The sequence below is a fragment of the Prionailurus bengalensis genome, chromosome D3, assembly GCF_016509475.1.
Source record: "Prionailurus bengalensis isolate Pbe53 chromosome D3, Fcat_Pben_1.1_paternal_pri, whole genome shotgun sequence".
NCBI classification, from domain to species: domain Eukaryota; kingdom Metazoa; phylum Chordata; class Mammalia; order Carnivora; family Felidae; genus Prionailurus; species Prionailurus bengalensis.
Window position 1 is genome coordinate 37964467 of NC_057356.1, and position 14010 is coordinate 37978476.

At 40.0% G+C, this 14010-nt stretch overlaps 1 protein-coding gene across 2 annotated transcripts in view; it reads left to right on the forward strand.

Moving 5' to 3' along the window:
* The window catches only part of L3MBTL4 (L3MBTL histone methyl-lysine binding protein 4), a 450084-nt gene that overhangs the window by 284402 nt on the left and 151672 nt on the right, over nt 1-14010 (forward strand). For both annotated transcript variants that reach the window (XM_043558331.1, XM_043558332.1), the window contains one exon: nt 1313-1415. In XM_043558331.1, coding sequence (XP_043414266.1) covers nt 1313-1415 — 103 coding nt within the window. The remainder of the gene's footprint in view (nt 1-1312; nt 1416-14010) is intronic.

Sequence of the window (14010 nt, forward strand, 5' to 3'; positions counted from 1 at the left end):
ATAGCCTAAAGACCCTGGAGGATGAGGTAGATAAGACCCAAACATAACCGGTGAGAGACTTACCCTGGAGAGGAGAGAGTGCTCCCTGCGCCATGATGGCAGGGAAGGAGGGGAATGCTGTATGCTGAGGAGCAGCTCCTGCTTTCTCAGTGGAGGGCGGGCAAGCTCAGCCTGCCAAAGGGTGGGGGTTAACAGAGGCTTGGGAGAGTGGGGAGGGGCTAGGGTGACATTGGAGACAGTAGTTTGGGTAATGGTGAATCTGCAATGCTCTGTAATTTTTTCCAGAACTTAGTCATGCAAAACACAGACCAGCAGGATAGTACCACTGACCCAGGGTTGGCTCTTTGTTTTCTTTTCACAGCCACTTGTCACAAAAGGTCAGCGAGGCAGGAGGTTTAAGTTATTTGCAACAGAGGGTAAATACTGGTTGGCACAATCTAAGACAAGGGAAGGGAGTTGTGATGGGAGAGGCTGAGGATGGGAGAGAAGGGAATTCGTGGCCTGGAAACTCCCCTGATGTTGAAGCAGCAGCAGCAGCAGCTGGGCTACCTGAGCGAGCAATCTGGGAGGATGCGATTTTGTCGTCAGATGGGCTGTTGGCTCAGTGCTTTTGGAAGCAGTGTCATTTTGGGTGATGACAAGATCCAGAGGGTTTTCTCTGGAGGGAGAGCAGACTGAGGAGAATCACAGATCAGAGAAAGAGGGTTTAATTCCTGATAGTCTTTAGAGAGAGATTGCCTCTTGGGCGTGGCAGAATTTATCTCTGGCCTATAGTATACTAAACATAGTATTAGTATTAGCATAGTGTAGTATGGGTTCTTTTTTTCAGCTAGCTTTGACAGCTACTTGAGTAAGCATGGGTGGGGCCCTGTTTGCTCTCTTTGGTGTGCCTCATTTATTAGCTGAGTTTCTGTCCATCATTTGGGGGAGCCCTTTGCTGTGGTTGAGTGGGAGTTTCAAGGGAACCACAAACCAGACCTCACCCTTTCACACTCTTATCTTAGCTCATGGTTATATTGCCTTTACCAGTGTTACCCTCTGAAAGAAATGAGCGAATGTTCTCATATTTTTAAAATATTTCAGTGCCTTTATGTTTTGCTCTGCCTCAGATATTAGTTGCATTAGTGTTATCTATTACAGCACTGATATTTTCTGCTAAATCATGTTATAAAACCTCACAGGTATCCAGTAAGTGTTTTAGTGATGGTTTGTGTTTAATTTGCAAAGTCTCAATGAATATCATTTACATATTTTAGTCTTTTTAGTTCTTTACTGAGGGTGTTTTCAAGGTATGTTCTTTTACTTCCTGAAGGAGCAAATGATGTGAAAATCCTTCCAGGTCAAGCTGTTTGTCCTACTCCAGGGTGCCGAGGAATAGGCCATATCCGTGGTCCACGGTATTCAGGACATCACAGGTAAAATTTTTTCTTGTTTAAATTATTTCAAGGATGAATTGGAACATTATGCAGATTAGCAGCTGTAGGTAGCATCATAAATGACTCTCTTAGAGCCAGATGCCTTCCCATTATACTCCCTTCTCTGTGTTCCCAAAGTCCCTCCTTGACATTTCCTGCTGCCCGCCCACCTCTGCCCTTCCTGGAGACTTGTTGGACCCCTGAGGCCTTGCCCAGAGCCACATCACTTCCCCCAGCCTCTGCTGACACTTTTCTAAGCCAGTGCCCATTCCATCAGATATGCTCACCATTCTGTGTCCCACCCCAGGCCTGAATTTGCTCCACACAAGTGCTGAGTCCTGCTGTCTTCTAGAGCACTTCTAGAACCTCTTGCCCTTTTCCCCTTTTGTTTTTATCCTTGCCCTCTTTCTTTTTCTCTATGTCTTAATCCTTTGGAGATGAGATGATTCTGTGATAGAATATAAAATAATGAGTGTGAAGTTATACTGTAGCAGATACCCATGTTTTTAATATTTCATAATAGTATACGGAGAATATGCGTGTAAAGAAAAGTAAGCACAGATAAATCCGTAGAAGTCCGTACTGCTTTTTCTGTTTCCATCAGTTGGTAAAATAATGCATGGATGAATTATTCATACTGGTGATCTAGTTACAGAATATGTCAACTAAAAAAAATTTGCTCAAATACACAAGTAAATAAAACAAATATCATAGATAAGTATAAAGAGAAAGGAATACGTTATATAATGCGTGAAGCAAAAAAAAAATATTTGTTTGAATAAAAGAGATCCAAATGGAAGTCCTGGCTTTATCAGGTGGTTGCAATCCTGGAAACAAGTGCTGAAAACAGTTCTAAATTAATCAAAGCAAATATTTCTATAACAAATAATGGTAAATACTCCCAAATAGTCTAAATGAACATATTATTTGTGTAAGTACAATATTAACACTTAAAAGTGTATCACATAGTATCCGTAAAAAAGAAATAAAGACACGCAAACATTTTGGGTACGTGGACAAAGGTGTAGGACTTGCGGACCAGGAGAGTAGAGTCGAACCTGCTGGAGACCTTGTGGTATTGTGTGGGGGAAGGAAGAAAAGAGAGTAAAGGACATACGGGAGGGAAGGGGGGCAGTTGCATCATTGGGAGAGGGCTCTCTAGTGTGTGAGGACCCTGTTGGGGCAGAGAGAGGCACTTTTCAGACATCCCCAGGGGCATATGGCTACGAAGAATCTTCCTCAGGCTTTTCTTGTGTGCTTGCTGTTTGTTTGTTTGTTTGTTTGTTTGTTTGTTTAAATCTAGAGCTGCAAACTCCAATATGGTTAGTCACTAGTCATATGTGTCTGTTTAAATTAAAATTAACTAAAATAAGACAAAATTAAAACTTTAGTTCCTCAGTCACACATAGCCACATGTGCCCTTACTGGACGGCACAGGAAGTTCCGTGGAATGGGCCTGAGAGAGCTTACCATGTTCTGCTTTCTCATAGTAGATTTTTGAGTGGAAGGTATTTCCTGATGAAATAACTGGTCACTTAGTGCTTCCTTCAAAACTTGAGTCATTATCCTGAAAGTCAGCGAGACCATAACATTGCAGTTGGTCTGTCCCTTGGTTCTTTCTGGAGTGTACCCTCCTGAGTCACTGGGGCTGAAATAACAAATACCACCCTGGACAGCTCCTTAAGATTGCTGTGTACCTCAGCCAAGGTCTCTTCTTCTACTTCATCACAGCTGACTTGCCTCCCACGCTGTTCCCATGTGTGCCTCTCTTGCCTCTCCCTGCTTGGATGGATCCTGAAAACACTGTGAACAAAGTCACAGTGGATGTGCTCCACTTTGTTCCAGCAACTTCCCAAAAGTTTTCTCATTCAGAATGACACAAAGAGGTCCAACTGTTGCTGTTGTTTTTAGTGTCTAATTATGAATAATATTGACAATGTACGACATGATTTCCTCCATCCACCAAGTAGCTTTTAAAGCTTGGCCTCAGAACTTTTGAAGAGACTAAAAGAATATGGAAGTAGAGTTTAAAGAAAGGCATTCTATGAACCTTAGGAGAAAAATGAAATACTGCACATATGTGGTCGAAGAATGGGACATTTTTTAGGGAACTAGAAGGCACAAGGCATTCTTTCTTGAGAGCTTACGATTCACAGGGCTGTTCAGGGAAACACCTACATGATTGGGTCTTGGCTCTTCTCCTACGATAGAACTTGTTGTGATAGTGCCAGGACTCCTGTAAGTGAAAGTCTTCAAAAGCTTAATGATCCCATTATCTCAGAAAAGGAAAATAACAAACAATGAGTACCTGTGATGAGTTTCTCTCTAGAATGGAAAAGACAAAAATTAGACAACTGGATGATTCTTGAACTTGCATTTAGAACTTATAAGGCATTTACACTATCAACTAAATAAATCCTGACTTACTTATGAAAAGAGCAGATAGAAAGATCATTTTCAGTGACAGGTCTTGTCTTTATCAAGTTTAGTTTTGAGATGCTAGAGTCACTCATTGACTGACTACATCCATTTTCAGTTAATACATTGATTTATTTTTAAAACACCAACTCTTATTTTCAAATATCTATAGGTCATCCCATTCTAAATATCATTGACTAAGTCAATGTACTGACATAACTATAAGTATAACTTAATTTGCTTCAATTCTCTTGAACTAGTTGGGCAAGAGCTGTTTTGATAAATCATATTCTCTGGGGTTTATCTTCCTGTATTTCAATTATTGTAGTCTTAATTTTACATAGTTCTACAAGATGAAGAATATCCCTCTTCAGTATGTATCTTTGGTGGTATTTGTTGAGAATATTACATACACACACACACCTAACTTCACCTGCTGGGAATTTGCCATAACATACCCCAAAGTTGTCATTGTACATTTTGCTTCTTATATGTCAATGAGATGGTAAGCAGGAGATGAGAATTTTAAAATGCTGCATTCTCCCAGGACTCTAAATGTGCTGTTATACTCATCTCTAGCTTGAGTTTCCTGAAGCATGTAAGTTAGGCTTACATGCTCTAAAATGAAATCATTTTTCCTCTTGTCATAAACATACATACCTTTACCAAGTAGTCACCATTCTACAAAATGCTTTCTACAGTCTCTCGTCCAGAAGAGTTTTAGGCAAATATTTTTACATTTAAAAAAAGAAGAAAATCACACAACCAGAAACCCCTCCAGCTTCACTAAGGCCTGTATGCAACAGCTCAATTGACTTCTGCTTCCAAAGCCTTGGGGAATGCTTGCAAGTGGAGAGCCGTGTTACGGAAGACAGCAATTTCAGCTGCTCTTCTCGAAGATACTCCCAGGCAGCAAAGTGCTTGCAAGGAGTGAATCTTGTTTTTACCATTTTATGTCAGAAGTTCTGATTCTGATATTGAAGTTTCAGTGTTTTGAAAGGAAGTAAACAATGTTCTTAAAAGAAGTTGTCAGCGTCTTGTTTCGTGCAACTGACAAGGAAAGCTGTGACATCAGGACATCACTGAAGACACTGAAAAGAATACAGCACTTTAAGAGATCAGGTGGGCCTCTTGGTGTCCTTTGTAGATGGATTTCAGACAGGTTTACTTTAGTTTTCATTAAAATAGTCAAGGGGTTAACAGTAATATTCAAAGCTGTTTGGAGTTCATGTAAAATCTGCATAAACCATTCTTTGAGAGAAATTGCATCAATTCTTATCAGTGTGAAAATGAGACTGGGCACACAATTATCACACAATTTACATGTGATTTGAATGAATTTACATAGTGAATAAAATGAAGTAGGTGTGTTTGTTACCATAGAAATATTTAAAGATTACAATATTGGGACTACAAGATGTAAACTTACTTTAAGCCAGGGTCCAGGATTCGACAGGCAGCTGTTTTTTTCTAAATGAGTAGAATGTAGACTTGGGAAGACTGGTCTACCTCTGGGTCGTAAAATGTACAAAAGTAGTTTATTTAGGAGCTAATAATTACATTCTTTATACAAAGAGCCGGGTATTGTTACAATGTAAGGACCTCTGGCCCTGATGTTCCTGTGTGGGTCCAGGACATAAACTTCTCATGTCACACCATAAAGAACATACTAGAAAAGAGGCATCTGCTGCTCAGAAGTGAGGGTGTCTGGTAAAATCTAAGACGTTTTTGGTGATTTTCATGGAAACTTATGGCACAACGCCTCTATTCAAGATTTATCTAGAATCGTTTTGCCAGTAGTGTATGTGTGTGTGTGTGTGTGTGTGTGTGTGCGCGTGTGCACATGTGTGCCAGGAATGTATTAATGTGTGGTATGTGTGTGAATGTGTGTTTATATGGTATGTGCATATGTATGTGTGGTGTGTGTGTGTTGGGGGGGTGGGTGCAGTGGGTATGTGTGTGTGGTATAGTGTGTGGTGTGGGGTGTGTGTGGTATCTGGGTGGGTGTGTGTGTGTTTGTGAGAAGTGTGCTAGGGTATGTGTGTATGTGTGGTGTGTGTGTATATATATATGTGGTATCTATGTGTGTATATGTGTATGCGGGGGTGTGCTAAGGGTGTGCATGTATGTGTGGTATGTTGTGTGCATATGTGTGTGGTGTATTATGTGTGTGGTGTGTATGTGGGGTGTGTATGTGGCGTGTGTTTATGTTTAAGGCTTCAGGCAAGCCTGAGTTGGACTTCCAGACCTACCAGTTAGTATGAACTCTAGAGCAAATGACAGTACTGTTCTCCACCTCAGTTTTCTAATCTGTAAATGGGGGGCTCTGCAAAAAAAGAGGTTGAGTTCGCAATGAGGTTAAAGCAGGCAGAAGCCTTTATTCTCGGTCTGGTACAGAATCATACTATTGAAAGCAGAACTATAGGAAATATAAGGAGAAACAGTATGATAGGAGACTTGAACGCCTCCATTTCAGACTACGATAGATTACTTAGGCAAACAGTAATACAAATCTACAGAATCTGAATAACACGATTTTGAAAAGGAAGAAGATTGACTGAAAGATATATATCAAACTGAAAGCAGAATAAACTACTTAAAAGCACTTTTAAAAACTCAACTATTAGGCCACAAACAATAAATTCTGAAAAGCAAAACAGTTGAGACCCATTCTCTGATCAAATGCAGTAAAAGACGCTGTTGAGAAAAACTCCAGTCAACTCAGAAGACATGCAAAAAAAAAAAAAAAATCACAAGCAAATCCTAGGATCAAAGGACAACCCAAACCTGAATCTCAGAAAATCTGGATTTAGCGTTAGGAGAACACTAAGGATACAAACTTTTGGGATATCGCTGTACCTATGCTCAGAGGCAAATTATACCCGGCTGTTAGAAGGAGGAGGGACTGGAAAGTATCCCCCACACTGAGAAGGCACTTTGAGACCTAAAAACGAGGCAGGCCACTCCATCATTCCACTTACAGAGTTCTGTTCAGGGCAATTTACTGAGGGGGACCGGCCCTGCTTGTGTCCAGGCGCCCGACAGCTGATCCCCGCCCCTATTCTCTACCAAGTCTGGACCTTACACCCTGCTTTTATAGAGGTGGGGCGTGGTGGTGCCTTCTGTCTGCCAGGGACCTGAGGTGGGGCCTGGAGGAGAAGGATCTGAGAACCAGGGTCCCCTAAGAAAGGGCCCAGGGGCACGCTCCTGGGCTTCATGTACCATTGCTCTGACTGCGTAGGTACTGGCTTGTTTTAAATCTTTGATCACCCTTTTGGGGTGCCTGGGTGGCTCAGTCGGTTAAGCGCCCGACTCTTCATTTCACCTCAGGTGGTGATCACCTGATCTCACAATTTATGAGTGAGCCGTGTGACGGGCTCTGCGCTGGCAGCACGGAGCCTGCTTGGGATTCTCTCTCTCTCTTTTTCTCTCAAAATAACTAAACATTGGGGCGCCTGGGTGGCGCAGTCGGTTGGGCGTCCGACTTCAGCCAGGTCACGATCTCGCAGTCGCGAGTTCGAGCCCCGCGTTGGGCTCTGGGCTGATGGCTCAGAGCCTGGAGCCTGTTTCCGATTCTGTGTCTCCCTGTCTCTCTGCCCCTCGCCCGTTCATGCTCTGTCTCTCTCTGTCCCAAAAATAAATAAAAAACGTTGAAAAAAATAAAAAACAACTAAACATTAAAATGCTTGTTTCAAATCTTTGATCACTCTTTTAATTGGGGCTCATGGAACTCCTGGATCTGGATCTCACAGACCTGTCTCCTGCCATTGTTAGAAGTAGGTCTTCCTCTTCAAGGCTAGCATTTCCCATGCTGTCCTGTCTCGTGGGTGGGTTTTGAGCCAACAGTCCCTGGTTGCAGGGCAGTGCGGCCTCTGCACACAAACCCCTGCCTCTGGCCTCTGAGCCCTGGCAGCCTGCCGCGCATGCTCTGACTCTGCTAGGGCCCTCCCCCTCTGGCGCTCCTCTCAGCTGCAGCGGGGCCCCTCTCGGGTGGTCCACCCCTCGCGTCCCCGCACTGGCCACCTTCCCTACCTTCTGTCCCGGCCCCTCTGAGTGACCCGCACAGCCACGTTCCTGGGTCTCACCTGCCTCCTGGAATTCCCTTTGCTTCCTTGCTCTTTCTGTCACATACTTTCTTTCCTGGCTTTCAAGTCTTTTCCCCGGTTTATTTTCTCCTAGTTTTGGGGTAGGATTTGTGGAAGGTAGTTGGGTTATATATATTATATATTATATATTTATATATATGTTATATATAACATATGTATATGTTTATATAAACATATATAACATATATATGTTATGTATAACATATATATAACATATATATATACATATATATGTATGTGTGTATATATATATATATATATATATATATATATATATATATAAAATATCTGTTATCTCTCCTTAACCACAGTTGTTTACTTGTGGATAGAATTCCAGTTGGAAACCTTTTTCTTCAGAATATGGAAGGCATTGCTCCATTTTCCGTCCATTTACCAGAAGTCAGCTGTCATTCAAATTTCACATCAGGAAAGGATTGGTCACCCTCTTCCTTCATCCCGCCCTTTGCAGGAATCTCATGACCTGGACTTTTTCAGAACCTTCTCTGTATCCCTGGTGTTCTGAACTAAGTTTTCGTTCATAGGTTCAGTCTGCAAACTCATTTCTTTTGTTTCTAGGAAATGTTTCTATGATACTTCTGGAGTGATACCCTCTTTTCTGTGTGCTCTGCTTGCTTTCCTGCACAAGTGCTTGGATGTTCTCCAGCTTAAAATCTTTTGTTCTCTTCTATGGAATATCTCAACTTTGACTTGCAATTCTTTGATTAAAGTTTTTAAATGCACTATGACTTTTTTCCTGTTTCTCAGAGTGCATCCTTATTTTCTGATTCATTTTTAATTGAGTCCTGTTCTTTTTTAAAAATACTTTTAAGTTTATTTATTTTGAGGGAGAGAGAGACAGGGAGGGCGAACAAGCAGGGGAGGGGCAGAGAGAGAAGGAGAGAGAATTCCAAGTAGGCTTCACACTGTCAGTGCAGAACCGAACTTGGGACTTCATCTCACAAACTGTGAGATCATGACCTGAGCCTAAATCAAGAGTTGGATGCTTAACCCATTGAGCTACCCAGGTGCCCTGATTGCATCCTGTTCTTGTTTGATGGACTTTGTGTCCTTTCTTTACTCTCTGACAGTATATGAGACTATTGTTTTCTTGCTCCCTGCATCTTTTTTTTTTCAGGTACTTGTTTTTTGTTTTAGAGAGAATGTGCATGCATGAGCGACTGTGAGCAGGAGGAGGGGCAGAGGGGGGGCGGGGAGAATTTTAAGTAGGCTCCACACTCAGTGCAGAGCCCGACTGGGGCTCGATCCACGATCCTGGGATCATAACCTGAGGGAAATCAAGAGTTGGAGGCTTAACCGACTTGAGTCACCCAGATGCCCCGGCACTTGTGTTTTGACTTGGGTTTTGGTGGGGTTGGTTGGCCTCTTTCTGTTACGTGAACGACATTTCCCTAATCCCAGTAGTCCTGTGTGTTCACTCTTGAGAGCGAGGCACCAGAAAGCTGGTTCACAGCTTTGTATGCATGCTTGGGGCCTGCCAGCTGGTGAGCTCCATCCACTGGTCAGGCAGAGACAGAGCCAAGGTCGAGGAGACCATCACCAGCAGTGAGCCTCCTCTTCTAAGTTCCTTCCAACAGACATGATGCTTCCAAACATTTCCTAGGTGCTTTTATGCCATCCTCTCCCTGCGGACTCTTGGCTCTCACCTGATCCATTTTCCAGCTTCAAAAAAATGTGGTGACTTACGTGCTATCATTTTTTCTCTTATGCTTTGTGTTTATGCATTTATACCTTCTCATTGTTTTATTTAGTAATGAGAGGAGGGACTTATCATCAAGGAGAAAGGATAAATTCAATTTTCCAATCTGCCATTTTTCTCTAATGTATTTTTAAAACTTGGTTTACTCCCCAAATAATAATTTAGCTAATAGTATATAACTTTATTTCTAACTCTTTGTTGTTCCACCTTATCATAAATTGCACCTTCTTCTTGGTATACATAGAAAATAAAAGATTGTGTAAAATGACTTTTTATTTAGCTTGGCTCTGTAAATTTTATGAATTTATAACGGCTGATTGGAATACTATGTTTAAAAAATTCTCAAAGGCATGGTTTTAATTTCATATGCACAGTACTTCTTATTTATTGTCGTCTGCAGTTAAAACTTTATCTTCCCAAGACAGTGCCTTTGTGACATGTGTTCCCTTTATCTGACTCCTTTGTCACTTGGCCTGTCATTTTCTTTGACTTTATGTAACCACATGGTGAAATTGAACTGGGTACAAGTTTAAAAATAAACTTGTAGATGTGTTTTTACTTTAATAAGTAAAAAGAAAAAGAGTATCTGACTTTAGATAATACTTTTAATTCTCAAAATGACATGATTAATTACCCAGTTTAGTAAAAGCATTGATAAAGTAATGAAAGATCAGCCGTGGGTCTTTAAATCACTCTGTCCATTACTTGGAATTATTGAAGGTTAATGTATATGTCTGATTTTACTCATTGGGAAAAAATTATGTAAGAATTCTGATTTTTTCCTTCCTTTAAGGAAGAGGATTGCATATGGAATGCTTAGATTTATAGCAACTGAGGCATTTATTTCCAAAGATACTATATTCTTTGACATACTCTGTGGATTTTATCAAGTATAAAGTTTCCAATTCCATGAGTTTCCAAGGTTGTAGTAACTGTATCTTTACTATGAGGAAAGTAGATGTGACTTCAGTTTATTTCTCTGTGAGATCACTTTATGGCAATTAATGGGAGGACAAAATGATAATGTCTGGTAATTTTAAGTCACCTTAAAAACAAAATCAAAGTAAAAATAGACACAGAAAAAATCCATTCCCTTAGAGATAATACCATGTAAGTTATTTTTGAATCGATACCATTTCATTACAGAATTAATCCACAGTCAATAGTAAAATTTTGGATAATATACAGAAGCATTCAAGAATAAATAAAAACCACTCATATTCCTACTACAAACTTATATGCCTTAAATGTGTTTCATTTTTCAGGCTTTTTCATATGTGTGTGTATGTATGTATATGTGTGTGTGTGTGTGTGTGTGTGTGTGTGTGTGTGTGTGTACACATACACATACACATTTTCCATGAGTAAAATCAGACAGGATATACAATTTATTGCTACTTGTTTTTCAATAAAAGATCAAATAGTTTCTCCTTTTGTTAAAAATTTCTCAGATACATTAACCAGATATTATTTAGTGCAAAGGCTATTTATGACTATTGCCTCTTTGTGTTATGGATTCTGTATTAGTTAAAATGACTCTTTATCTGTATTTTTCCCTGACCCCTGCATTGTCTTATATTAATAGTGCCAAAGAGAATTTTGTTTTAATTTTGAGAAAATATTTGCCTGTTCTTTATTTTTAGCCTTTCATGTCATTTTATTTAGATACGCTTTTTGCAAAAAGCATATAATTGTCTTAAAAGTAAAATCCCAACTAAGAGTCTTTTCCTGTTGATAACAGAGTTTGACCTATTTGCGGTCATTGTTATAATTATTATATAAATTGTGTATATTCCAACTTGTTTTGTGCCGTAAGTTTTTGCCTTCTTTTTTTCTTTTTTAATGATGGTGGTGGGGAAGGGAAGGGGCCTTCCTTCATTCTTTCCTTCTTTTCCAGAGCATTTTGTTTGTTGATAATCCCTAGTTTAAAAGGAAGGCTTCTAGTTTCTCTAATGGTTATTCTTAAGTTTTCCAGTGTGCTTCTAAAACTACATTTATGTAACTATCAAAGTCATAGAACATTAATCTGGCTTTTTTGTGACACTTGAAACAATAAATGCTTTTATTTTTTCCCTAATCCAACATACCCACTTATATTAATTGAACTTGTGATTCGTTACAATACTCTTTTTTCTTTTCGGTTTTTAAGCGATAAGGATCAATTCTTGGAAAGAGCAAAAATGGGCAAACAATTTTACAGTCATACTTAAAACAACCATGTACTCTTATTTCTATATATTTTACTGGTTCTGGTGGTATCCTCAGCCCTTTTTATAGTGCAGTTTTTGCATTTTTAAAAGTTTTAAGTTGAATTCCAGTGTTAGTATACAGTGTAATGTTAGTTTCAGGTGTACAGTATAGTGATCCAACACTTCAATACATCACCTGGTGCTCCTCACAACAAGGGCACGCCTTAATCCCCATCACGTGTTTATTGATTTAACGTTTTCTTTTCAATTTTTTTTTAACGTGCATTCATTATTGAGAGACGGAGCGTTAATGGGGGAAGGGCAGAGAGAGAGGGAGACACAGAATCCGAAGCAGGCTCCAGGCTCTTGAGTTGTCAGCACAGAGCCTGACGTGGGGTTTGAACTCACGAACCGTGAGATCATGACCTGAGCCGAAGTCAGACGCCCAACCCACTGAGCCACCCAGGCGCCCCTGATTGAACATGTTTTGTTATTTGTTCTGGCACAGTTCTTTGCAAGGTTTATTTTCATCTGTGGCGCCTCTGTATCATATTTAAAATATTTGTGCATCGTACCCATGAAATCAGTCTGAGAGGAGACAGAGGTCTTAAGCCCAGAGCTTTTCCTTCAGAGCTCCATCAGCGTTACTTCATATCACTTTCCGGTTCTTGTGCCACGTGGGCAGAGTCTAATGCTGGCCCCATTGATGGTGGCGGAGGTAGTCTGCACTCCTTTTGTCGAAGGTTTCCTGTAGAGAGTCTTTATATGTTTACATATATATGAAATTTAAAATCCCCCTGCATGTGTCTAGATATGGTTTCCTTCTTTTTGAGTTTACCTATATTACTATATGTTCTTTCACAGCTTTCAGAGCAGAGTCCTCTTTCATCTCCTGTCGCATTTCTCCCAGTATTTTATAAGGTTTTGTTTGTCTGCCGTCTGTATTCTTCTCTCCAAAATTGATGTTAAATGACATTGGATCCTCTGCCTCTGCCCTTCGTGTCTCTCATTTTTTCTCTCATTGTTTTCAGTTCTTCATTCTTTCCCTCTGCATCCTGGGGCACAGCTGGTTTGATTTGATCTTTTGTGCCTACATGCGGGGGTTGTATGCACCTCCCTGCCAGCTTTCCCAGCCCCTCTTCATTCCTCTCCATCACCATGAGGCTCCTCTAACCAGCCATTAGGGAAGACATTTCAGATGCAAGATTCTTAGCTGATCCTGACACATAATCATCCCTTCACTGGAGAGTTTCATTTCTCCATTTATTTTTTCGAAATAAAAGTTTCAAGTGCATGCTGCCCTTTATTAAAGGTAACTTAAGAAGATTCCTTATAATTTCAAGTGGTTGGACAAAGGGTAAGTTCACATCATCTCTGGGCCTCAGTTTTTCCATCTGCAAAACGGTGATTGGACTGTGATTTCTCATTTCCTTTTTAGTTACATTACCTACCATATTGTTTACTCTAAGTGACATTTATCAAATTAATCATCTTAAGAGCTAAAGTATACTGTCTGGACAGAACTTATTCCAATTGCAAGGAGCTAACCCATATGTGAATTTCACTGTTAAATGTGAATATCTTGAGTTCAGGATCTATATTCCAAACGTAAGGCCCATAACTACAAAACTATTGCTAGCAGAAAGAACTGGGTTGGAATATCTGGTTTCCTAAAGACACCTCAAGAATCAAATGAATATTCCTTCCATTATTTGCTGGCACAGGGGAAAAGAATACGATTCCACAATCAGTTTTCTCTGACTTCCTGGAGTTACTCAAATTGTCAAAGAATTTGTTCTAGCTAATCTGAATGCATAAGAAAGTCTGTAATCCAATTTAAAATGGATTTTTCCTTCAAGAAATAACATCCCTAAGACTAGGAAGTTTGTCACTCACTGTGGTTCCTTTCTTATAGATATGTCATTCACTGTATCAATGTGTCATTCTTTTGGAGACTCTTAACTTTTAGATAAAACACCATTATTAAAAGGTAGCATAGCAGAACCTGTCTGCCTTTTGTGTATGAGGATAATGTTGATAGTACAACTATTTTGGGAAATTACTTGCAATGTAGACAATAAGATGGACTAAGGGTTGATACAGAAGTTGAATGTTGATGTTTCTCCTTTGGAAAGAGCCTATTGTACGAGATAAGAATACCAATT